Source organism: Semicossyphus pulcher, unplaced genomic scaffold (assembly GCF_022749685.1).
Source record: "Semicossyphus pulcher isolate SPU_LCO1_2020_fin unplaced genomic scaffold, fSemPul1.0.p SCAF_4, whole genome shotgun sequence".
Taxonomy (NCBI): Eukaryota; Metazoa; Chordata; class Actinopteri; order Labriformes; family Labridae; genus Semicossyphus; species Semicossyphus pulcher.
This window is the reverse complement of record NW_027211715.1, coordinates 14,673,324-14,699,903: the sequence shown is the minus strand read 5'-3', so window position 1 is coordinate 14,699,903 and position 26,580 is coordinate 14,673,324. Positions and strand designations below refer to the sequence as shown.

The window sequence follows — 26,580 nt, the reverse complement described above, 5'->3', positions numbered from 1 at the left end:
TTTTCTTTTAAAAGCAGCATTTCAACATTAAAGACACATTTGCAGTAATCATCCGGTGTGCCCTCCCTGTTTGAAATGTTTTCTCTGAACCCCCCCAAACACTTACACACACATTTACACAGGCACGCACACACACACAGGCACACAAACACACACACACACACACACACACACACACACACACAACCCCCTCCCCTCTCTCTGTGATCCTACACTCTGTGCTCTCCCTCCTCTCCACTCTGCTCTGGAGCAGGCAGTTAGGCTACTAGGGGTGGTGTTGGTTTTATGTTTAACAGCTCATTCACAAAAAGAATGGCCTCTTTGAAATTACAGCAGAACCAATGAGTTCATTAATAGATTTGTCAGTTCGAAAATTAATCCTTTCTACTTTGAGCATCTAGTTATTTCAGTCAGTTGTCAAGCACAAATGCCAAACATGTACTAGTTCCAGCTTCTGTGGAGTTTCATTCTTTTTTGACAATTAGTGAACTGAATATCTTTGTTTTTGACTGCTGGTTGGATTAAACAAGAATTCTGAATAAAACCCCAATTGGCTCTCTTTATAATGAGCATTTTTGGACATTTCTGGCATTTTGTGTACAACAAAATACCTTAGTTGAAATAAGCCCCAGATTAATCAACAATAAAAAAAAAAGCAATGTTGTTTGCAGTCCTCGTGAAAATAGTCATCATCAGTCAAGTCATTATTTTGGACAATGTTTGTAACCATGTTAATTTTAACAAACTATTTGCATTAAAGTGCTGGTTTACAAATAAAGAAAAAAAAGGAGGGGGGTCTGAATAGGCCTACTTTCTCTTTGTAATAACACATAAATTAGGAAATTTAAATAATATATTTGAAAAACATTATGTCAGTTTTCATGATATAGAGAAGGAAATAGTAGTTAGCTCTGGTAACGGAGCTCGTTTTATGTGTAACATAATATAAATGCTCTTTTTTTTTAAAAAAAAGCCGAAACAATTTGAATTTCTAATTTAGTTTACCGCTGCTGTTGTTATTGTTATGAAATAGAATAATTATAAGCCGGAGGATAAAAATATTGTTGTTTGTTTGGAAAAAGGAGAAGAGGACACAGCAACCTAAGTAATAACATGATGTCAGCGGGCATGTTGGAGCCCCCCTCAGCCAGCCTCCCTGAGCACACAGGGAAAGTGAGCGTCAAGAAGAAGGCGGGTACAAATTGGATTTACAGCCTTTCGATGGCTGCTGTTGCTGTCAATCAAGCATATACGCTTTCCCATTGGCTGAGCTCGTTAGCATTTATCGTGCCATCTCGTCAAGCTGCTGCTGTGTAATCGCAGGTAACTTTCTTAGGATAGCCTTCCGCTAGACGACATAGTGCTCACAGCGCTACTGCATTTTAGGGGTTGTAAATACATTTCCCAAAACTGCGCTTTGGAATTAGGTATTTCTGTCGCATTGGCCATCGGACGACGTTACAGCTGTATTTTTTTCTCTGTAAAAATACCCCGTCTCTCAAAGGCGTTTGAAATCGGACACCGCTGGCATTGAGGCCCTCACTTTTGTGCGGAGGGATACGGTGTTGCGTCTGACAATGTGGACGGAGGTGGTGAAGATGTCTACGAGAAGAATGAAATCATCTCAGTTGTAACAACAAAAAAGGAAGACGCGAGATTAGTTACTATAATAGATTTGTTTGCACACAGACTTGTTACATTGAAGCAAACACGTGGGCGCTGTGTGAAAAACAGGCTTACCGGGACAAAAGGAAGACATCCACGGTGCTCCAATGCGTTTCATGCACTGAGGTCGAAATTCTCTTGAAGTTTTATGTTTTTCCCCTCGCGAGTCTCCGCTTTTCTTTTTACTGTTGGATATCAGACACTTGGCGAGGAGAGGTAAAAACACCTTCTTTCACTTCATGTTTCGGGGAAGTTGCATGAACTCGATGTGGTTTCACTGTCACCTATTTTGTCGCCTGCAATTTTCTAAAAGTTTTTGGGAATGTGTGGTTAAAGCGGGGGATGTTAAGTTTTTGTCTGGTTTGAGGTGGCGAGCCAAGTGTGTGATGGTCTCCGCATCGACCACGGAGAGGAGGAAATTACTCCTTTGTTCTGCAAAAAGACTCGACTAACCTTAAATGTTAGTCCTGCCGAACAAGCCTCATTTTGTTTTTCACCGTGTGTCCCCGCAGCCAGCTTTATCTTGTATGTGAAAATATGAAATCTTTACGTTGTGTAGTGTTGGGGAGCATTTTAGCTAAACTTTGTGTTGTGGGCCTACATGTATTTTCCATACAAGCCAGAAACAAACTTTCCATAAAACCCCTTTGGTAGCCCTTTAAACATTCCTTTATGGAAGTGTCTGGCCACCAGCTAGACTTTATTTTATTGCACATTTGGCAGGAAATTCCTCCTGCTCCCACCCCCACCGTCTCCTCCACTGAACTCCCTCATAATGCACGACTTGAACCCTAATATGTGAAAGAAAGAGCTCCGTGTGTGTTGCATGAAGTTTGGAGCATTGCTTTTATTCTGCAGTATTACGACCGTAGCAGTTGTTTTAAACACAATTTGTTTACTCTAGTAACCTACAACTGCAGATTATGTTTAAGTTAGTGTTTAGGATGATGTCAACATAGTTCAAAATAAATGGTGAATGGGTTAGTTGTCAGTAGCAGCTTGGCCCTGGATGTGGCCTAGCGGAGATGATCAAATAATGTACAGCCCACATCCTGTGGCAGCGTAGATGTTTACTGTCCTTGTTGTAAACAAAAAGTGGACATTTCTTATAGCCTGATAGTATTTTTTTTCACACCCATTTCTATCGGACAGTATTTGAATCAACAGTTGAATATGCTTTTCTGTTCAGTACGGCGGCCCTTGCTCCCCATTGACTTTAACACATGTTTTAGTAACTTACTTTGCCTTTATTTTAACATTTGACAGGTATAACTACTACTGGAATATGTGAAACACAAATAGACGGATTTGTACTTTTAAATTACATTTTTTAAGATTGTCAACACTAGTTATCCTCAAGCAATTACATGTTTGTTAGGCAGGTAGAGGGAACTTAATTAGGCCCATTGTTATGCTTGAAGGCCATGGTCAAAAACTAAGGCCGGCACACACATTTAAGTCGTAATAAGTACATTTTATTAAACATTATGTTTCTTGTTTAAAGCATCTGTGTAGCTCAGTGGTGTGTTTCTCATGTGGAGAGGGACCTGCCTTCTCTGCCTTGTGTGGGGTGACAAAGACCCCTAATCTGCTAGCTTCAAATATTGATCCAGCAGTAGCTGAAGATGCCATTTTGTTACATTAAGCCCCTCCATGTGCTCTACTCCTTTTTAACTTGGTGGCTTAATAATATCTGTGAGTGTGTAGTTTAATTTGGGGGTGTGTATGACCTATTTTGTCTCCGATTAGCTATCTTATGCAAAAGTTTGGAAAAGCAGTGACAGCCATGTTCATAGCTTATTTACACTGGGGGCGATGTGTTGTGTGTGTTCACTTCCTTTCCTTGTCTCAAGGTTACATTAGTTCTGCTCACCTGACTTCACTACACTTGGACCACACTGTTTGTCTCCCCTCAAGTGACATTTATGATTTTGTTACATGTGGAAAATTAGTTGTTCTATTTAATGCTTTTGTTGGTTTTGCCTGCAAGTGGTCCTAGTTTATATTTTAATTTCTTCTCATACACTGAAATATTAAGAGTTCCATTTGTTTACATTCTCCAACCTGCATTACCTTTTTAAAACATCCATCTTTTTAGTATTTTGACTGCATCCATTTGAGCTCGAATGCTTTATTAGAAAAGAGGCTGTAAAAGCACACCACCTGTTGGTGTCCAAGTGCCTCTATTCCTCCGCTCGCTCCCCTTACCACTAGTTCCCTGTGAGGCTCGCAGAACCTCCGCTCAGCATCAGAGAGCGGCCTCGGGCTTACGTTGGAATGCAAAACACAGGGTAAATCCAGTATTCATGCTCACTGTGTCATTTGACAAGGTTCTTTCTGAGTTGACATATGGTAATTTGGTAATGACGTGTTTGCATACAGTCATTAGCTCTGCCTTTCACCTCTATTTCCTTGGGCTAACAATAGTCCCAATTATGTCTGTAATTGTAAATGTATTACATTCTCTTTTATGTAGCAATGATCGACATATGGTTCTGTTATTTGCCAGGGTTGCGTAAAATGAAAGACATTTTTTTCATTTCGTGGTAGTGATTTGACTAAGGGCAGAGTATTCATCATTTCATGGCAGTGTCTCTTGTGTTTGGATGGCAGTGCCTGGCTTATATTAGCATTTTTAATAGACCCAGCTAAAGTGTTTAGTGTGAAGTAGCCTAGTGTTTTCTGTTTCCCCTCACCAGCCTGTATTTCAGTGAGGTGGTAATTCGAGCTGTATGTTTGTACCAGTTGAGACGATCGTTGATTTTCGTTTAGTAACTTCTCAGATGCGCAGCATTTCAGCCACTCACCTGGGTGTATATTTTAATTTAGCATTGATTATTTTTTTATTTCAAATACACATTTGATGCATTGGTGATCAACAAACAGCTTTTTTTTTTAACCTTATGGGAAAGCAATAACTCGCCAATATCAATCACCTCTAGGGTTGTGTTAAAGCACAGGTAGAGTAGATACAATCATTCATTACCTTCATCCTCTCTGTTTTGTAAGAGCTACATGTAACTTCTCTTTGTGCTTGCTAGTGCCATTAAAATCCTGTATCTGCAAATTTCTCTCGTAGGGTTTATTAGAGACTGAAGGGTATGAGCGAACAGCAGCAAAGAATGGCTGCAGTGGGAACTGACAAGGAACTCAGCGACCTCCTGGATTTCAGCGCGGTAAGAGAGCGGGAGAGCAGTCTGGGTGGGTTTTTTGGGGGGCTAAAGAGAGTGCGATACAGGTTGGGGTATGGGCAGAAGAGAGCTGGAGGTCTGAATGAAGGAAGTGGGGAAAGGGGCGCGGGGAGGAAAATTAGTGGGGGGCTTAATTTCTCCAAAAACTGCTACAGAAATGTAGAAATCTTTTTTTAACAATAAGTTGTGTCAGCTGTAGTTATTTCCATCCTTCATTCTTGGCATGCAGAGGTAGTGCTGATTACATCAAAGTGAAATCCTGCTATACCTCAGGGTGACTGGTGAAAAGGAATTCAGGTTTTTAAATATAGGTTATTCAATTATGTAGGTGTTGCAGAGATACAGCAACAAGGAAGTGGATCCTTACTACAATGAACTGGCATCCACTAAAACGCAAACACTAAGTCAGGAACGAATGCAGGAAATAATTCCCCCCCTGTTTGTCTTGTTAACACAATCTAAGGGGGCATAATGATAGAGACGAACTGGGTTGAGAAGACAGCTTCTGCTTTTCTTTTTGTGATATTTTTCACATTCTTTAGGAAGACGTTGTCACTGATGTTTTCAGAGCTATCCTCAAGACATTATCTACAAAGTGGATAGAGGAATTCAGTGACTCTGTTTCTGCTTTTATTTACCTGTGTTTTTCTTTGTTGTGAAGCGTTTGTTGAGCTTTACGCTCACGTAAACATCTCATAGGCCCAGTGGAGCTGTGTTAGTTTTTCCTCCTAAACACAATGAAAAGCTTGTGTGGAAAAATATTCTATATGGGACACAACAGGTAAATTTACATCGTAACTTCTAATGAAAATGTGTCGGCAGACTTTATGTCCCACGAGACTTCTTTTTGGCAAAGTACAGTGGATAGAAACAGAAGGTTTTAGACCATTGCGAGAGGCATGTGTTAGTTTTGATGTGTACGCATTGTTTTGCATGAATATTGTTAGTAGACCTCCGTTATAGCGACCCTCCATTCAGTCAGCCGCTCTGTTAATGTAGTCCTGTTCTCTGCGACACCATCGGTATTTAAAGGAAACCGTACCCAGTGAGAGAAAAACCCCTCGTTGTTGTGAAGGGGGCTTGCGGGAGGTTCTCATTAGACTCGTTGGGTTTGTGTTAGAAAAGCTCAGATTGATCAGCTGCCAATTTGTATCAGCAGATGTTCCGTCTAAATTTGACATTGATAATTGGGTGAGAAACTGTCAAACGACGCACAAACATGTTTCCTCCTCTTTGTTTATTTGCTGGCTAGACACAGAAATGCATGCTAGGTTGGACGAGGAAAAAAGCAACGCAAAAAAATGTTCCGCAACCAAATGTAACGGAGACAAAGATGGCGTCCAAATAGGTTGTTGGACTGCATAGACGTACTCTTAAAAGAAAAAGAGTGATCATATGCGGTAGTGGCAGATTGTGTTGTGGTGTCCTAGTTAGAGAAAGGTTTGGTTTGTACAGTAGAGGTTGGCCATGTCACTGGTAGATGCTTCACAGCAGATATTCAGACCGCCATAGCCGCCCACAGTGGCTCTGTGACACCTGTGGCCCCATCAGAGTGTTTTTCAACCTAACATGTATATGTCTGAAACTTGGGTTAAACATTCCTTTTGTATTTTTATACAAAATAAGAGATTACTATATTTTGAAATGTGGCATTTTGCAAATATAGACCTCTTGAATGTTCATAACCTAATATTTTTTTAGTTTTATGCTGCGAGTTGTTTTTATCAGTGGTGGAATCGCATGTTTTTAACAAACTAGTATCTGACGTCAGACTGTTTCTACTCTGAAATAGGTCAGGATAGGCAGAAAAACAACTAAACAACGTGTGTCTGGTTTATTAGAGGAAATAGGATGTGTGAAGTGTGCCGTCCTTTTCTTGGTTAGTTACCGTATCTTTCCTCTTTTGTCTTGTAGATGTTCGCGCCTCCAGTTGCCAATGGGAAGAACAGGACAATGACACTCGCCAGCAGTCAGTTTGGTGGATCAGGTAAGCTCTTGAGCTGCACGTGAACTCCTACACTACATCTTTAAACCAGTGTTACTGCATCATGGACTTAAATTATACAAGAGTTCATTGAAATGATTTTGGACCACAGAAAGGATGTAGGTTATTGGTTTGCTTGCATTTTTTATTCTTCTTCTTGAGTAGTAGTTTTTGAAGAAATTCACAGTTAGCATCATGCTACAGCTAATCTATACCTGCTTATGTGGTTATCCCTCTTGATGCAGTGACACTTCTTTAAGAAACAGAAAAGTCTGTTAGATCCAGGATACTTTAAAAAAAAAAATTGTAACAGGGCAGATTAGTATTATGTCTTGGTGACTTTTATTTGAATGTCCGTCTGAGTGTTTTTCCTCGTCTTTAACTATTTAAAGTGCAATGTGGCGTAGTTAACCCCCTCCAGCACCTGAAGCCTTTAAGCCAGCTTCTCTCTCTTCCTGACTGTTATTAGTCGCTCGTGTTACTTTCGTTCCTCTGTCACCCTGCCAACCTGGCGTGTGAAATCGAGTCACACTCCCCAGTGTTCCCCAGAGTGAGAACTTGGCCACTGAGGAACAAAGGCAAAAAAAGGAGCTTATGGACTTGAAACGACTCCCCCACCCTGAAGTGTAAAACACTCCTCCCCCAACACCGCACAGGGCTCTTACCCCCACTGATCTGCAGGAAATGGCTTGAGTCCGAGACAATGTCCCTCACCCCCAGCTCGCAGCCTCTTAAACTGGCCCAGCATGCAGTGAGTGGCCAAAGTGGAAGAGAGAGCTTGTTGAATAGAGGGATCAGCCCGCGGAAGGCAGGATTCTGTTTGTTTCTATTACAGCAGGCAATTACTAAGCAGTGAGGAGTTAATTCCTTCCCCCTCCTCATGTCCTAAAGTGTGGCCCTCGGTCATTGACACCCATTTTAATGTGATACTTCAAGCTGTCCCATTTAACTTTGGGAGATCTGCAGGTACCCTCTAATAGCACTTCGGAGTCAAAATGCTAACATCTGCTTATTCCAGCCCAGGACGCTCTGGCAGGTCTGTTTTATATAGCACACGTAATACACAGAGTACAGTCTGTCTCATGAGGGAGAAGACTCGTATATACAGACCGTATGTATGAGGAAAATAATGGCTGTTGAATATAGTGTGTACATATTTTATTTTTTAGATGTAATGGATTAAATTGTCATTAGGTCCATCATTTGAAACTCGGCCAAAAAGGTTTCTCATTATTCCAAAATACAATGTGGCTCTGGCCCAGGAAACCTATTTATTACAGAAATGATGACCATTAAAGAGCAATGTCCGTCTCTGACGTCACGTAGGCGGCTTGTATATTCAGGGAACCCAGCAGCGCGGGAACGGCAGTGAGCAGCCTAGTGGCTCACCAGACCACCTCTATTCATCAACACAAAAGTGCTCAGAGGGGTGCTAATTGCATTAGGCGTCCTTCTCCCTTCCTCAGTGGCCAGAGTGTGCGTGTGTGAGTGTGGGGATGGGGATGGGTGTGTCGGTGGAGAGGAAAGAGGAGAGGATTGGCAAGAAGTGAGGGATGTTTGACAAGTAGGGGAGGCAGAGTGTGACGGTGTGTGGTGGGTGCTGGCCAAGCCCACAAGCCTTTAGGCAGGCGTCCCCTCTGTCACCTCTGCAGCTGCTGGCAACGTCTCCAACCCCCGTCACACACACAAACAAATACACAGGACGCGACAGGATCGCTTCCCTTAGATCACAACAAACCAACATTGTGAATTTACGTGTGGTCCCTCTTGGTAGCTAGCTTACAAGCGATGCGTTTGACTTCTGCACCCTCGGTCGTGTAGCGGCACATGCTCGCTGCATTGTGTCGAGTCTTTCAGGTTGTTGGCGGGTTGTAGTTGGAAAATCTAAGCGCTCAAAAAAGAGTAAATCTCAAAGGAGAGTGGCTTCCTTCTTCAAATAAATTAGATGTTGTCAGAGGCTGCAGCCATGAGAAGGCTTTGTGGCTAAGAAAATAAATATTTTTCTGGGTTCTGGTTGTGAGTCAGTGTTTGTGTTTTGCCTTTCGAGTTTCAGTGGAGGTGAGGGCTGTACGACATCGGAATACACTGACATTGCGATAACTTTTTGTTCTGCGATATAAAAATAGAGGAAATGATGGCAGTTACATGCAGTGTGTTATCTTGTACAAATATACAATTGGCAATCATACTTTGTATTATTTGGGTCTATTTTCTTCTAACGAAGCAAAACCCTGTTCTACTTTTACCAGACTTGGTTCGGCGCCTGAAACCTGCATTTCAGATTTAGCTTTATGTAGCTCTCGTCCGATCGTCCTATTGTCTGAAGACTTGTTAGCTAGCGTGAGTCTCGGTGCTCAGGTAAACTGTGTTTTTGTGTGTGTTGTGGACAGCAGTGCTACTAGACGACTATAAAAATACATGAGTGGAGTAAGTGTAAAATAAGGATGAATGAAATCCTAGCTTTGGCAGATATTTGACATTTCAATAATCTGCATCTTAATGAAATGTAAAGGTATTTTTTTAGGTCACAGGCAAAGTGTTACATATTTTTAGCGGGCCAAATAATTGACATAGAAGTACATGCTGACCCACTTTGAATCATACATATATTCTTTTTACATATGGACTTAAAAACTTGTGTAAGAGCAACATAGGCTCATACCTGGAATTGATATATATAAGTAGGGCTCACTGCAGCAGTGACCTCAATTGATTATTTTTCAAAATCTTGTGAAGCTTATGGGTCCTTTTTTAAGAACTTAATTTTGCATTACTTGGACTGTCAACGGGGACAGAAAAAAAAATGACAGTTTGTGTTCAATACTACACGTGACAAGAGATTAACAACAACAAAGAAAGATCTCTCTTCGGGCATCGTCGGGCTCTCCTAGGCTGGCTGAGCGTCAGTGTCACCTCAGCAGCTCTCCACCTTGTTTTAATTGCCTCCGAGTTAATTACTCCAGTAAGTGTGAAACAATGTTGTCAGACTTCTCCTGCACAGCCGTGCTTTCACTCCATCCTCTGCACCCCCGCTGGCCAAATGGAGGCTTCATAGGCGGATGAGTTGTGTGTTGAAAATAGCTGTGAAGATTATGAAGTTACTCTGCTAACTCTGCTTGTCTGCTTGGTAGGCCTACTCCGCAAAGGTTATTGTAGATGGTGATAATGTGTAACGTTGTGGGTTAAGGGTTGAAGTAAATGTGCAAATACTCTGTGGACGACCTGCAATTTGACTGAAGTTAGTGTCCTCGAGTGAAAAGAAAGGTGTTTGAATTATAATGTGTAGTAATTGCTCGTCTGTTTGTTGATGTGTCTCCTCGAAAGGGGATTTTTATCTCGCTAATTTGATATCACTTTTTTCTGGCACCAAGGTTTGGCAGAAGCATCTTCATACAAAGTCTGTCATCTTAATTTAGCAGCAAGCCCGTCACCAATGTCCTGTGCCATTGGACATGGTTGACGGTGGTGCAGCGCTTTATTAGCGCCGTGGCCTTTCAGCAGGGCCGATCTGACAGTGAGCGAGGCTGATCTTTTGAGGTCCCCTCTCCTCCCTGCTCGCCTGATTCTCCATGCCACTGGCATCAGCTCCATAGATCACGGCTGTCGCAGCGTGTGTAGGTGCTTGCACCGCTCTGTTAGTCTCATCACTCATTCTCACTCGTCAGCCAGGCGGCTGATCTCGCCCAGACCCCTCTCACTCTGCCTTCCCTCTTGTTCCTCCCTCTCTCTCTCTCTCTCTCTCTCTCTCTCTCTCTCTCGTCCCCTTGCTTTCTCCTTCCACCCGCTCGCTCTCTTTTGCTTTCTCACACACATTTTTTTAATTAGGCAAAAATCAAAGACGAAATATGAATATTCATAAGGAAACCACATTAATATGCACAATTATGCAAATCAGCATGCAATTAAGGCTTGTGTCTCCAGAGAGCCTGGATAGCATTAGTGCATAAGACAGGGAGAAGGGGATGATGGGGGTATTTTGGAGTTTTCTGCTCCACCAGTCTTTTGGCTGTGTTTTTCCTTTGTGCCACACATCGCGTCTTTCTTTACCTAAAACATTGTGATTCATATTTTGGCTTTACATATTGTGTTTTGTGTTATTTGAGGTGTTTGTATGTGTCAAATTGACTGAGTGGAATTTAATGTGCTTTAGATGACATTTCATCCTCTTGGATTACATTAGGGATGTGGATGGTTAATTTTCTGCTATTCAGTGACCGTAATAAACACTAATGGATACACTGAGCAGCTTCTTTTTTTTTTTCCTGAAATGGTGTAACGTTGCATCTTGAATGCGACAGCGGCGCCTTTTGATCAATAGTGATGCTCTCTCCTGTAAGCCCATTGTGGCCACTTAAAGGCGCTGAATGTATAGAGGAGGACGTAGTGACAGGTTCCCTTCATATGAGTCCAATATCAGCACATCTCTACGTTTCTGCAGTAACATAAGATTATAATTAAATACTCTCTTTGGGGATTGCTAACATCATTAATGCCATTAGTTTGATTTACCTGCTTTTTAATTCTTTCATCTCTGCTGTAAGCTAACTTTCTGGTCTACCTACATGCCTATTAACAATATGTCTCCCCACAGCAATAGATGAGCGCAGTGGCTCTGGGTCTTGGGGCTCGGGAGAACAGAACAGCCCCTCTTTCAGCCAAGGACGGGTAAGATTTTAAACACACACTCTGAAGTCACACACGATTTTAAGTTTGGAGATCTTAGCATTAACACCAGATGCCGTGATATTGTCACACACTCGCACATGTTCAGTTAATCACTCTGCCATAGACGAACACACACACACACACCCTCTCCCCAAACCAATGCAACAGCTTAGTGCTTTTTCATGCCGTGTGCCACGTTTGGTTTGAAGTGGTAGTTTTACTTTCTACCTAATAACCTTGGCTCGGGATCCTGCATTGGCAAGCTCTCTGGTAGCCCAGAACCTCTGTGGAAGCCCACCGGTAATTGCAGCTTCACATCCGCTGTAAATGTCTTGGCACAACTCGGTGTAAATACAAGGAACAGGGGGTAAAAAAGATGCAGCAGGCTTTGATTACCACAAGTTGATAATTAAGAAAGTCGGTTTGAATCCCCCGAGCTGATGCAGATTTGTTTGGCATGGATCCTGTGAGTTAGACAGAAAAGCAGAGGGAGGGGAACCACTAAGGCATATAGGTGTGCCAACTAGACAGGGATGGACTTAAAGAGTGGTTATCATTAGGTCTGTGGGTGTTGTAAGAGTTTGCATGTCTAAGTTTAGAGCGTACACTTGTTTTACTGAAATGTTTCTGTTTCCTTCTCATGATTTGTGGACACCATTGTTCCCACAGGGCTATGCTGAAGGATCCCACTTCAGTGAGCATGAAGGCTTGTCCTCTCCATTCATCAGTTCAGGGATCCCAGGTATGTTTTTTAGCTTTGTTTAAATAGTTTTTAATAAGTGACATTTGATTAAAATATTTAAGTATTAAGTTCTCAGTGCCAGAGGAAATGTTGTCTGTCACACTTAAAATAGCCACGTTGATATTGTCCGATTCAAATGTTGTGCTTACTTTGCGACCGATTGTTTTCTGGGTGGTAAAATGTGTATGTGTCCACACGCATGTATGTGCATGTGTGTGCGCGCCTGTGTTCATTCGTTGAGTGTTGGGGATGTGAGGGCACTGAAGCAGAAACCTTCCCTAGGGTTTCGTCTGGCAGGCGGCTTTATGCAGCTGAGCGTACTGAAAAAGGGGGAGGGCATCTCTGGACTTTTTGTACTTTAGAAAAACCTACTTTTCGTTTGTTTGAGCACACACCATTGCCTCGTACATCTCATGGTTTCACTTGCGTTAACATTTGTACGAACTTCACTTTCATCTTGAAGGTAAAAACGAGAGGCCACCATACCAGCCCTTTGGAAGCCAGGTATGTTGACATTAGGATTATTGTCTCAGCACTATATTATATGTATCTATTTATGTATATATGTGTGTGTGAGAGAGCTAATTTCATTTAATGCGTCTATATAAAGGAAACCGTGTTTTCTCACTTCTCTTTTCAAGCTAAACACTTTGAATTATCAGTCTTCATTTCCTTGAAGAGTAGCTGTTGGTGCTTTGCTCTCCCACGCCCCTTTAGGCTTTATTAGTAAAACCTTGTTTCTACATCTTCTCCTCCTCTAGCCTGGTTTTCTTCCTACGGACATCGCGATGCCCAGCCCTGATGCCATGTCTCCCTCTGGCCTGAAATCAGGCTCCCAGTTTTATCCATCATACCCCAACAACCCCAGGAGAAGGCCGCCTGATGGAAGTATAGGTAAGAGAGCTGGGGAAGGCGTGGGCCATGTTGTGGGGCCATTTCCTGTTTTTGTTTATTAGAATTACTCAGGCTGCAACTAATGATTATTATCAAAGTCTGATACATTTTTATCATGTTTTTGGTCTATCATATAATAATGTTTTGGCTGACAACAAACCCCAAACCAACATATTAATTTTGACGGCTAAGAAAACCTAGAACACACACGTTTGAGAGGCTGAAAGGATTAAGTGTTTGGCTTTTTGCTTGATAACTGGCTGAAACAATGTTTTATCAAGATATTTGATTAATGTTTTATCAATCGACTCATTGACAAATCAGCTGATTGATCCCGCTCTACTGCTGACACTTCCCTCTGGGGTTAATGAACTTGTAGGATCACAGATATGAAACGCAGCCAGTTAGGCCAAATGGTTTTTCTCAACATATTTATACTGTTGACTTTGTTTGTCTTTGTAGTATTTTGGTCTAAACCTGGCGTGTATTTTCATTATAAGGCTATATACATATGAATAGCCAGATTACACTAATACACACGCACATACACACCAGCACACACATGCCGCAGTATGTTCAGTGTGTTATGTTTTGTGTCCCGCAGAGTACATGAAGGAACTGCACCTGAACTGATACCACATTGGCATATGTGTCCTTATTTGTGTTTTTGTCTCTCACCTTTTCTCTGTGCCTCCGTCTGCCTGAATGTAGAGACCCAGCCAAAGAAGATTCGGAAACCCCCTGGCCTGCCATCCTCGGTGAGAGCTTATTTCTGCTCGCCTTCACAGCTCACAGCCAGTCCTCTCTCTCTCTCTCTCTTACTCTAGCTCTCTCGCTCTCTCTTTCTCTCTCACTAGACACTCTTGCTCCACATAGAAACGCGCACACACACACACACACGCAGCATGTAGACACTGCTATCCCCACTCTGCTTGAGCAGTTCTGTGACAGACAGGGGTAAAGACCCTCTGCTCAGTCAGACTCTGTGAGTTGACAGTCAGGCAACTCGGGCCCCAATAAACATCATCACTGTGGTTGTCTCTGCACTACACTCAAGTGGTTTCAAGTGGTGTTCAGGGTCTGGTTGTCATGTAGACGAGCAATTTTATAGGAGTTTGAGGTACTTTGTCAAGTCTGGTAACTTCAATGGCTCGATACGTGCCTTTATTGTGTAAGAACACAGGGGTCCTGGATTGGGGATGTATGGGGTCTATATGTTTCCGATGGTTGGGTTCTGGTGGCTGGTTCAGTTGCTGATCTAGTTTAGAGTAGGGAAGAAGAGAGAACTGAAGAGTTTTACCAATCTCTGTTTTTTTTCTCATCTCTAGTAAAGGATAGTGTACAAACTATTCAGGAAGTTGATTGGCCAGACAGATGACATATTTCCTTTTTAGCCAAAATTCTTACAATATTCATCTTTTGAGTTTTAGTTCCTAAATATGATCTTATCCATAACTTTGGTTCCTTTTGAAATTGTTAAAAGCTAGGTTGTATTTCAGTATGTAAAATCCCGCTTCGAATCTGCTCCACAGAGTGCTATCAAACCCCGATCCCGGGCCAAAGCAGTCTGAAGTGTCATATAGAGCTTTGATTTACTGTACCAAGTGTCACATTTTGTCAGTGGGCCCAGAATTCCCAGCAGCTGATGTGTGCGTGGATGATGGCAACCACACATAGCTGGAAACACAAGTCATCGTTGCATGCTTGCTCATGTGCTGAATGAATCTCACTGTGTTAGCTTAAGGCTGTGTTAGCATAGCATCGTTCCCATTTACAGATTCATTCACCAAGTAAAAGTCTCAGCTCCTGTAGATGAATCAGAGGTCACCAGCACAATTTAAATACAGTTTAAACCTTTTACAGTGGAGCATTTTCCACACAACACCAACCAACTCATTTCTAACTTGCTCCTCTGCAGAAGCATTTAAGTTTGGAACCGACAGATTCATGGCTTTGTAAGACAGCAAACATGATATTTCAACTCAGAGGAACCCGGCTTGGTCGTCGAGTGGGCGTCACTGTTGCTATTAGAGCCCAATCTTGCTGCTTGAGCTGCCACTGGATCATTAATATGAAATACTGCCAGTACACAAACATTTCTGTAACCCAGTCCTCACGCTACTGTAGTTCTCAGATAACAAGAGTGACCTCAAACACAAACTGGATACAGTTACTGTGCGTCTGCTCACTTGTGGCATCTGTGTTTCAGCACGGTGCCTCGAAGCAGTTCACCGGCCGCACAGGCCGAGAATAAAAAGATTACGATGAGTTATTTACCCGTGTGTGTGTAAGTATCTGTTGTGTTTGGGGATTTTATACTGCGAAAATTAAGGAACATGTCAGGGCCATTACGTACACCTTGGCCTTGTCACATGATTCCATCATCTGAATTAATGTTGAGGAGATTTTGAAATGCAGTCGTAAATTAAATTGACTCATGACTATGCTGAAATTTTTTCAACGCATGAAGTAAATTCAAAGGATTTATATGGCTGAGTAGGTCCAAATCACAGAGCCATGGATGCGTAATCTGGCAGGAAAAGAAGTGGAGCGTTACTCGTGTTGTGTTGCGTTCTGACTCTATCTTACTCTGAGATAAAGTTGCAACAGATGCAGCTACTGTAGCGGGCTGCATTGATTAGGAGGGTTTTTATCAGATCGACTAATCGTCAGTAAGGAGACGGATCAGAGTTGGACCTGCTGAACTTGCTGCTGAGCTCGTTTCTCGATCCCTCGTTCAATGCAGGAATTAAGAAATCTGTTTGTTTTTCTGTGACATCAGCGCTGTCCTCCACCTGCGGGCGTTGTGAAACCTCTACGTGTAGACACGCTTGGCCGCAGTGACTACATCACAAAGATTTAGTGCGAACGCTCTGTTTGGCAGAGGCCCCCCTCTCTTTCACTGTCTGAACCTCAGTCATTCCCCGCAGTGTAAACGACGGCCGCGTGGTTTTACTGCGAATGATGACATGTTTGTGTGTGTGAACCCCCCTCCCCCACTTCACCCAGCCCTCCGCCCACGCCTCACCACATGATGGCCTGGGTGGGCCTCCCCCTGTGAGTGACCCAGTTGTGAGGCGCGGTGCTTGCGAGGCCTCTTAGCCCCGTGTCTGAGCCCAGATTAATGACCGCCGATGATGATCCTGTGGTCTTTCCTCCCTCCCACACTCCCTCCCATCCCTTTTCTCTTCACCACCACTTCAACAAACTCCTCCTTTTTTCTTTTATCTACTTTTGTTACCTTAATATTGCTTAACATATGGACAAATAACAGCTGTACTGTAAAGGCTGCTTCCCATTCGCCTCAGGCTCCCTGACTTCCTGCACCCACAAGATCCTTGCCCTCACCTCGGGAACCCTCACCCCCTCTCACCTGCAACGATCAAACAGCATGGAGAAACTTCTCTCCTGCCCCCTAGTTGCCCAGTGGACTCATAACGGAGCTTTAGTGGTTGAATAATAAAGCAGTTTGAGGTTAGTTTGATGTTAATCTTCATCTACTCCCCACCCCTTGCGACAACCCGTGTTGTTCTAGTGTAGAGACCTTTACACGGTCATAACCTGAATTACATTAAACCCCTATTAGCGGAGGATTTTAGCCTAGAAATCCCCTTTCTTCCTGAGAATACAATTATCCAGCAGCACCAGTCATTGTGTAGTTTTCTGTTCCCATCTAGAGCAGCAGGATTCACTCGACATTGTTCCCTGTGAAAGAACAACTCAAAGCCTATTGTTAAATGAAGCCATCTCCGTCATGTTTTCCCCTGAATTAACCGTGATCATTTTAAATCCCCTGTTTCCTTCACACTCCCCTGGCCATATCAAGCTTTGTTTAAGTCATTTAGATTACCTTCTCCTGTCCCCCCTCAACACCCCTTATCTCTCTACCCATTTCATAAATCATCAGGGCCTTCATTTTTTTTTTCCTCTCAATCCTCCCCCTTGCCCCTTTACCACCCCCTACCCACCGCAATCTCTCTCTCTCCCTCCATTTCTCCCTCTCTCTCTCGCTGACTGGATCCCAGCCCCCATCTCTCTCCCTCTCTTCGCTCCCTCTCCTCAGCCCAGCTGCCTGTGGAGTTGGATGTGGTCCAGGAACAGGCAGATGGCTCTGTAATTAGAAGTGCATCTCTCCATTCCCTTTCCACTTCTCCCTGTTAAATCAAATTACAGAAAAAATCCCTTCTCTGGATTAGCATTCTTTGCAGCATAGCCTCCGTTCTCTTTCTCTCTTCCTCTATGTGCCATGTACTACAGAGGAGAAGAGGAAAAGACGGACTGAGTGGTAGCTGATGGTGTCGGGAAACTGGGGGCTTCTCATGTCCGTCTTCAATCTGTAGCTTTGGAGCGGAGAGATGTGTGTCACTTAAGGCAACAGAATTTGTTTGCTCTATGTAGAGCGATGTGTAATTGGACTCTTTAAGGTGCTAATATAAAATGTCCAGTTTCATCAGAGCTGTCCATTTCCATGTTTTCTGTAATCAATTCTCTGTTGATGCCGTATAGGATGTGATAGTGCCAGTTTGAGGGTTCTGCTAGAGGAGTGTTCATGGGTGTGTGTGTGTGTGTGTTGGCTCACTGAATGCATGGTATGTGTGCGAGTGGATACTGAGTGTGTTATAGGGAGGGGCTGCAGGCCAGGCAGTGCGATGTCACTGGGGTCCTGGGAGCTAGAGGAAGTGCTCACTGTGCACTGGGATTCAAGCCGTCGCTGTGCCCAGCATGGCATGGCCGCTGCGTTCTCCTCCACAGGCGAGGAGCCGACCTGCCTCCACAGCCGGCAGACTCCCTCTTGCCATCTTGTGGCCGCTTGAAGCAAGTGTAATTAAGTGGCTTCAAAGGCAAAGAAAGGGAGGATTGATAGCTTAATACTTGGTCTCTCAGGATGCTCATGGCACCATCAGATAACACATTAAATATCCATGTTTAAGTATATTGTTTTTAAAGTAGAAAGCACTGTCCGGCTGCTCATTGTCTGCTTGTTTGTTTAGGTGTATGCCTCCACATCTGGTGACGAGTATTCCAGAGACAATGGAGGATATCCTGGTGCTAAGCCTGGAGCCGTCTACCCTGGCTCTTTCTATATGCAAGGTAACCTTTCAAACAACATCACAGGAACTTATACAGTCAGTGGTGCAATTTGTGAAAGTGTTTTCATCATTGCACATGTGTTTTCTGCTTTCTCAGAAGACCCCTGGTCGTCTTCTGGCTACTCTGCCATGCTGAGCAACTCTCCTCACATTGGACAGCCAGGCTCCTTCTCTGCAATTAACCCACAGGACAGGATGGTGGGTATATCGGCCTTAATCCAATTCATAAATGTTATCCTTTACATGGTTCATATCTTTAATTGTTGCTTGTAAAGGACATTTTATTTAAGAGATAACCAACACATACAATCTAAGATGCATGAATTTCAATATTTATTTAACACAAAAATGTCATCAATTGTCACATTGCTTGATGTCTCTGTGTGGGGTTTATGTGCCTTATGAACTACTTGTATTTCTTCTCCAGAAGCGTCAACCCCTGCCTCTGTCCCCACAGAACTATCCTCTGCACGGCAGCGAAGTCAACGGCTTCCACTCAGCCCCAACCACCTACAACCACACACCAGCCATCAACGGAGAAGGCATCATGGGTGGGGAACTTTTAAAATTAACTTATCGCACAAGTATCTTAGTCTGTCGACTTTCTTCTCCCAAAACAAATAAACAGGTCATCTGACTCACTTTATTTATTTTGTCTCTGCAGCCAACCGAGGCACCACAGCTGGCAGTTCAGGAGATGAAATTGGGAAGGCTCTTGCCTCAGTGAGTTATCTTCTGTCTGTTGTTTTTTTACATTAGTGATGGGCAATAAAACAATTATTTTCCCAAGGGTTTTTATCTCTTCTGACAAAGTAAAAGTCTGTGATGTGGCACCATTTTATTCAAGAGAGAACAAAAAGGTGAGAAATCAGCCCAGTACGGAGACTTTGACAGAAATGGTCGTTCATTGGTTAAGCATCAATTTGGCTGTTGATGATCTGACCCAAAACAGGGATTGTGCTTGTAAAATATGCGGAGGACACTTGCCAATAAGGACAAGAGTGTGTGATTTAAAAAACACTAATAATTGTTTTCTTATTCTTACAGATTTACCCGTCGGACCACAACAGTAATAACTTCTCCTCAGCTCCATCTACTCCTGGATCTCCTCAGGCTATTGCAGGTAGAGTTAATTCCCCAAATACAGATAATATGAGCATCAAATTGCTGCTGCTTGTATATAAAGAAGCCAAAATTTGGTATGTAGAGGCCATTTAATGCAATAAAAGGTGTTGATCTCTAATAACCTTTAAACAACAATATGTTTTCATAAGCGCATAATTTATGTTAAATCACCTGTTCTTTAAATTACTGCATCAGTTGGGTACGACCTTGCTTTGGCTGAGTAAACTTTGCCAATAACATAGTTGGTAAACTGAGTTCAGGTGGTTTTATCCTGGGCTCTATTCTCACTCATGCAACCACGAATTTGGATAATATTTCAATTTCAGGCTCAGAATACCGACATCAGTCCAATTTATTTAACTAGTTTCGTTTGATTGCAACCTTGTTTTTGGCACTGAAAAATGAATCAGTTGAAATTGTTGGAGGAAAAATGATCCTTTGCATGTTTGATGTTCTTTAGCAGAGAAACGTGTCTACAGCTCCACCTGCTGTAGAGCTTAGAACTACCTCTATATAATATCCCAATATTTCTCTCTGCAGGAGCTCAGTCTCAGTGGCAGAGACCCACCACACCCAACTATGAAGGGCAACCACACGCACTGGTATGTTAGAACGTGTCTGTAACAACAAAGTTAATTTGAAGTCAGACTATATTGTTGTCTCCTTTTTATTGCTGTTTTATTAAAATGTACAGTAAAGAACACATGCACTGTTTAAGTCATTACATTTATTTATACAGCAAAGTAAAATGGAGGACCGTTTGGAGGAGGCCATCCATGTACTGCGTAGCCATGCTGTGGGCCAGGGCCCAGGCTTAGAGGGCGCCCACTCCGACATGCACAGCCTGCTGTCCTCAGTACACAACGGGGGCCTCGGGGCCCTCTCTCCAGCTTTCCCCAATGCTAGCCTTGCCCTCAGCAACAGACATCCTGCTATGGTGAGTCACCTACTCTAGTCAGATTGTTTTGTGTGTTTGTTTTTAAGAGACTTTTGATGCTGTATAACGACAACAATCAAACGGAAGTTAAAAGTTTATTTTCATGCCGTCAAAGCCAAGATATAGATGTGACAGGGGAAGTACATGCTCAATGCACGTACATGCTCAGCCGAAACATCTCTAACACATTGAGAACCTTGATTTTATTTTATTTTTGTTACACATCAAATTGCCTTTTTTGAAGAAATTTGTTTTCTGTTTGAATAACCTAGAAAAAATTGAGGAAAAACATTTTAAAAACGCACTAAAACTTAAAATCAAAACATGTTGAACATTGTTTAATTTTGTGCCACCTGCTGGTCAATGGTAAAATTGCAAGCAATTAACAGCAAAATTGTAATTCACTTAACATGATAAATAACAAAAATCACTCCTTAATTAACTACATATTTGCTCCAATACGGGTGAGATATATCAAGTTACTTTTTCTTATGAGATTCACATCATGTTTCTCCACCTTCGTCAGCAGGGAGGGAAACATGAGGAGCCCACAGGACTTCCTCCCAGCAGCACTCTGCTGCACGGTCATCACGCATCCGGACCCACACCGTCAGTTGGCCAACCAGAGGGCTTTACCAGTGAGTCCGACCAAATATCTTACGGTCATATCTGGTTAATTATATATAATGTTATATGTCAATGGGAGGTACTCTTCAGTGGTCTTTTAACTTCATTAACCTTCCGCATTGTTTAATTGTATCATATCCCATTGTTAGATGTGAGGATTATGTTACATAGCACTAAAGCCTCTGTGTGTTGTCCTCAGGTCTTCCTGGTGGTTTGGCTCGCTCCACACACTCCTCCAGCAGCTCAGACATCAAAAGAGAAGACAAAGAGGATGATGAGAATTCATCCGTTGCAGACAAATCTGATGATGAAAAGAAGGACTCCAAGGCAGCACGTAGTCGAACAAGGTAAGGTCCTTACATTTTTTAACCACAAACGTTTTTTTTTTTTTAATTTGCAAGTTTAAATTATTCATCCCACAAAGGTGGAGATTTTCTTGACACAATTGCCAAATATGAAAAAATAAAGAAACCCATTTGATGTGGAAATATCTGCTGCAAGGCTCCACATGTCAGCTGTTTAAAATAAATAACAGTCTTTTAGAAGTAATTTATTAGTCATCTCGTCTGTGTCCCACTGATTGCACGGACTATGTTAGGTATTTAACAATGTTGAAATCCCCCCCCCCCCCCTTCCTTCATTTCACGTTTTCAGAAAGGAGGCGTTGACCCTCCAGATGCTCTCTAGCCTTTCAGACCAGAAAGATGAGTAAGTTTCTCCGATAGAGAATCAATTTGTTGTGCTTTCGAGCTCATAAAAAGTACATGTCGATGCACCTGGGCTCACTGAAAGCACCTGTTTATGGAGCTGAAATCAGATTTTTGATTTGCAGAATTTGAAGTGTTGTAAAACTCGTATTCTAAACTTTATTGTCCATCAGTGAATTTCAATATTTCTTCACTTTCAGCATCAAAGGAAGTTTACTTTGTTAATGTGTTAGTCAACACAACAGAAAGCATTTACTCTTAAAGAAACATTACAATTGGAAACCATGCAACACAACAAATGACATGAATGTTTTTGATGAACACACCTCTTTTACTTTAAAGGGAACATATGCCATTTTTGTTTAGTCCAGAGGAAGATGACGAGGACCTTCCCCCTGAGGTGAAGATGGAGCGTGAGAGGGAGAGGCGAGTGGCTAACAATGCCCGCGAGCGTCTGAGAGTACGGGACATCAACGAGGCATTTAAGGAGCTTGGGAGGATGTGCCAGCTGCACCTCAGCCATGACAAACCTCAGACCAAACTTCTCATACTGCACCAAGCCGTCAATGTCATCCTCAATTTAGAACAACAAGTCAGAGGTCAGTCTGGAAGCAGCACATCATGGCTGGAAGATCCCGTTCTGTTTACCTCTGTTAAAGATATAATCTCGAAGATATTCATGTCAATAAATGTCTGTTATGTCACTATTGCCCAATGAGTTAACACAATGGTGATTGAGCCTATGGCCCGCTGATGAAAGCTGATGATTATACTGAACGACCCTTTCTCTTCTCTCTTTCTTTGGCAGAGCGTAACCTTAACCCCAAGGCAGCATGTTTAAAACGCCGTGAGGAGGAGAAGGTGTCTGGGGTGGTGGGTGAAGCACCCATGCAGCTCTCAGGAGGCCATCCTAGTATGGGAGGAGATGGCCACAACCCAGTTGGCCACATGTAACACCAGGTAGGCCTTTAATATTCACTACTGAAGCAACCCTAAGTATGTTATTGCTATTTGTTGCCAACAGTTATAATCATTAAGATTACAGTTCTGGCTGATTTGGCACCATATTTGGTCAAAAGAACAACAGAAGAGCAAGTAGTGTATCTGATTCCTGTGTGGCCATTGGAACTGATTTCTTAAAAACCTTAAGGGTTATTACTTTTGATCAGGAACACTTTAGTTTGCTTAGTATTATCTTAATGTTTGGATGACCACTCTGTCATAAATTAATACTATAACATATTGTTTGTGGTCCTTCCTTTTTACAGATCTGGTGGTGTTTCCTTGGCTGTCAGAGGATGTGGCCTTAACAGATTTCTTCCACCCATTATTCTCAGTGTGTGTGTGTATATGTGGACATGTCTGTGTATTGTCCGTTCAAGTTTCAAGATGCACATTCACACACTCGTACACACATGCATACTGCCAAAACTGACACAGCCTGTTTGTCGCACTCCCAACCATGACTACAAGCTCAAATGTGAAGAACTTTTTTTAGTTTTGCTTTGTTTTATACATGTAAGATTTTTTTTTCTTCTTGGTTTCCACAAGATGATGGAACACCGGAGTACTTTTTGTCCTGCCACAAATTGGGACTTCACACACTGCCGAGAGGTGCTCTTGTGAAAGAAAGGAGACCTAAACAAACACAAATTGAATCAAGGATTTGTGCCTAATTGTTACATGTTTTCTATTTGACATTTAAGCAAATTGCTTTACATGTGAGGAACATTTATTGTGAGGGATTGCTTATGTGTATGAGCAATTATTTTTAATGTATGTCATTCCCAGCGTGATGGTACAGTCTTACATATGTTATGTAACCAAGCCCATAGTTGAAGTTGAATTGTCTAAATTCAGTGACCTTTCCTTGATCTTATCAGGAAATGTGTGGGGAAGGTGATGGAAAGGTCACAAGGGAAAGGTCAAAGTTGTGACAGTCCAAAAGCAGCTTAAGAGAGAAGGAACTCTGAACTAGAGGCAGTCTCTGACTGAAGCCCGGTCTCATCCAACACAGCACCTGGAGACCGGGGAAAAGAAGACTCCTTCCTAGAAGCTTATGAATTATCCAAGTGGAGTCTGTCAACGACAAAACTGTTCTTCCTATTTGTTGACCACAAATTCTAGACTAATTCCAGTAAGCCCCTGCCATATGTTCAGGTTTTTGTACTGCTTTATGTACTAAAGCATACGCAGACAAGATAAAGCACAGTTGTGTAGGTTTAGGCTGGAAGTAAAGTGTCGATCTGTTGTGCATTTCAGTCCCTGAAAGTCGTGTTTAAAAGCCATTTGAGACACTTGCTAAGTGATCAGCACCACTTAGTGCTCTTACTTACTTGAAATGGTTTACGGACAATGCCAGCAGACTTAACAGCTCAAGTTTTTTCCCCTCAATTGATTTTCTGTAAAAGACAAAAAACTCTGGGTTCCTTTTGATGAAGGGATCTCATCAGTCCGCAGTTGTTTGAAGCAGACAAGCCTTTGTGTAACGGAGGCTTTCTTTTCCTAAATGAGCATTCCCACTGAATTACAGCCCCTCACCTTCCTCCTGAGTAAGTTTCTGCTCACGTTTCTTACCGAGAGAAGTGTGACGTGTAAATTCACTTCATACATTACTCTGATATGTTTCATTTTTCAAAATTAAATATATATAAAAATATATATTTTTTGTTAGTCTATACATTGTAGATTTTTTACATAAATGGCAATATTAGTTTGAAGTTTAGAGTGTATTGTAGATGAGCTGAATAAGGGGATATTTGACATTTAAATGAAATTGTTCAAAAATTAATTCAAAATTGAACCAGAATTGCGGAGGACTTGGGTCATCGGATGAAAAAGGAAAAATGTTGAAAGCGTTTGGTGTATCCTTTATTCCAGTTTTAGTTGTAAGCTTATCAGCTACCCAGATGAATTTTTTTCTTTCCATTTGGGAGTACGTGGACGGCATTTGTGCCACAGCCTGTTGAAGTGTTCTTACTTCAGCAGTGAGGCACTGAGGAAAGTGATTTTTGTCTCTCACAGTAATTATGCAACTGGTTTTTGAATGTAGCTACCATACAAATGTGGATCACCTTCATTTTCAAAGTTGTGTTCCGGGGTTTTTCAGTACAGTATAATAGTTTTCATTTCACCTTTTTCTAATGTCTGCCCGCAACCAAGTGGCTCTCAGTGTGCAGCTCACTTTCTAGTAGCCTGCACATTAATTTTGGACGCAGACGTCGGTATTTGGGTGTGAGGTAATGGATAATATGGAGAACAAAACAGTGTTATTGTGATGTTATTCCCATGTCATGTCATGTTGTGAATGGTTTTTACCAACATGTAATCACAAATGGGAGGTAGAGCATTTTGTGTTTAATTTCTACAAAAAGAGATGAAGAAAAAGACCTATACAAATCAATAGTGTGGCCTTTTCATTCTCAAGACTTAACATGATGGGAGAGTGATACCTTATCAGTGCCTGAACTTGTATTTTTCATTTAAGACAGTTTTATTTTGTGAACCATATCATTTCATTTATCACGGAGATTAAAGAGGTACTTGTTCATTCCCCCACCCTCCCTTCTCCTAATGCTTTTTTCAATTTTCAGGAAGAAGTTCAAATGGTATAAAGAGATTTTCTTTCAGTGTATCTAGTTAAATAAATAAATGTTACGTAGATCTTGTTTAGTTTTTATTCCTTTTTTTCTAATTATTCAACTGGATTATATTGTCCAAACTGCTGTTTTAGTTAAGGTCATGGGTCCAGGTCATGAGTTTTCTTTCTATCTGCCCTATATTGCTAAATCAGTTGACATTACGGGGTTCAAGAGATGCTGCTTTTGGCTCTGATTGTCTGCTTTTGATGCACATTAACATTTTTCAGTGTATGTGTTGCTTCAAATTCCAATGTAGGGAGTGAGTTTTATTTTCCGTCGTAGCTGGAGCTTCTAACAGCTTGGAGCATTTTAAATTTCTGTATATCAGAGTGCAAGCCCTTTGCTGCAGTGACTTTCAGTATATTTAGTCTCCAGTGACTTTTTTTCACCTCTGACCTTGTCTCTTCCAGCTCTTTGATGGCGTCGACAGTGGCTTTTTGTTTGAAGTTCTGATCACTTCTTTCAAAGAGTTGTATTTGAAGTTTTACTTTTTATTATTACAAGATCATTAAGTGTAATGAATATTGCCGATTTGTTCCAAGGGAAAAACTGACTTGATGTCATTTAGTATTGTATGAACATCCCGCTAACCTACAAGCTACATACTCAAATAATTTGCTGGGGGAACCTTATTTCTTAACACAAGTCTTGTCATAGACACAGTTTGAAATCTGTGGAAAAGCAACCCGACCACTGCAAGAGCACATAATGTTAACAGAAAATAACATTTTTATGATGGAAAATGTTCAGTTGATGGGCTTGAACTTGTTTTGGTATAAGAAAGCAGTAATAAACACTTGCTTTCAACAATTTTGTCATATCTTTGTTGAACTAAAAGGGGGGAGACTATTGAGTGTTCAAAACATTCACAGGTAAAGAGCCTGACATCTTGGCTTGAGGACACTGTTGACTCCTGCAGGGTCCTCAGAGTGCCTCACTCAATCTCTCTTTTTTTTCTTTTTTTTGTTTTGTTTTTATATATATAAATATATATAGTTGAGAACTGTCCTGTATATAACAGTAATGTAGCAATAAATGTGCCATTTTTAATAACAGATTATACCTTTTCCAATGTCTGGCTTTTGAAATTGTATACATAAAAGGAAAATAAAGGAAAACATTGTAATAAAGGGTTTACTGTAGTTTGGAAAATGAATTTGTTCATATTTTTGTTGCCGGGTAGGAACAAATGCGTTTGTGACATGCTATTATATAACCAGCAAGGCACCATATTGAATTCAAGACATGATACCAGGTACCACTATCGATTTCATAAAATCAACACTCAAGGTCTGAAGTAGTTGTTATAGCT

General features: G+C 41.8%; 1 protein-coding gene across 8 annotated transcripts; it reads left to right on the top strand.

The window, feature by feature from the left end:
• Positions 1 to 1,560: 1,560 nt before the first annotated feature.
• On the top strand, positions 1,561 to 26,394 carry tcf3b (transcription factor 3b). Of its 8 annotated transcripts, none has more exons than XM_069679687.1 (21): positions 1,561 to 1,881; positions 4,745 to 4,841; positions 6,771 to 6,843; positions 11,432 to 11,505; positions 12,175 to 12,247; positions 12,711 to 12,751; positions 13,009 to 13,141; positions 13,853 to 13,899; positions 18,133 to 18,232; positions 18,329 to 18,429; positions 18,689 to 18,782; positions 18,896 to 18,954; positions 19,279 to 19,354; positions 19,897 to 19,958; positions 20,096 to 20,293; positions 20,823 to 20,931; positions 21,120 to 21,267; positions 21,575 to 21,628; positions 21,970 to 22,226; positions 22,436 to 22,587; positions 22,896 to 26,394. In XM_069679687.1, the coding sequence occupies exons 2-20, from the start codon at positions 4,767 to 4,769 to the stop codon at positions 22,579 to 22,581; spliced, it is 1,920 nt and encodes a 639-aa protein (XP_069535788.1). In that variant the 5' UTR covers positions 1,561 to 1,881; positions 4,745 to 4,766; the 3' UTR covers positions 22,582 to 22,587; positions 22,896 to 26,394. The 8 variants fall into 8 exon arrangements, with proteins under 8 accessions (XP_069535788.1, XP_069535789.1, XP_069535787.1 ...); XM_069679688.1 differs by having other exon boundaries at positions 20,820 to 20,931; positions 21,994 to 22,226; XM_069679686.1 differs by having other exon boundaries at positions 20,820 to 20,931.
• The last annotated feature ends 186 nt before the right edge of the window (positions 26,395 to 26,580 follow it).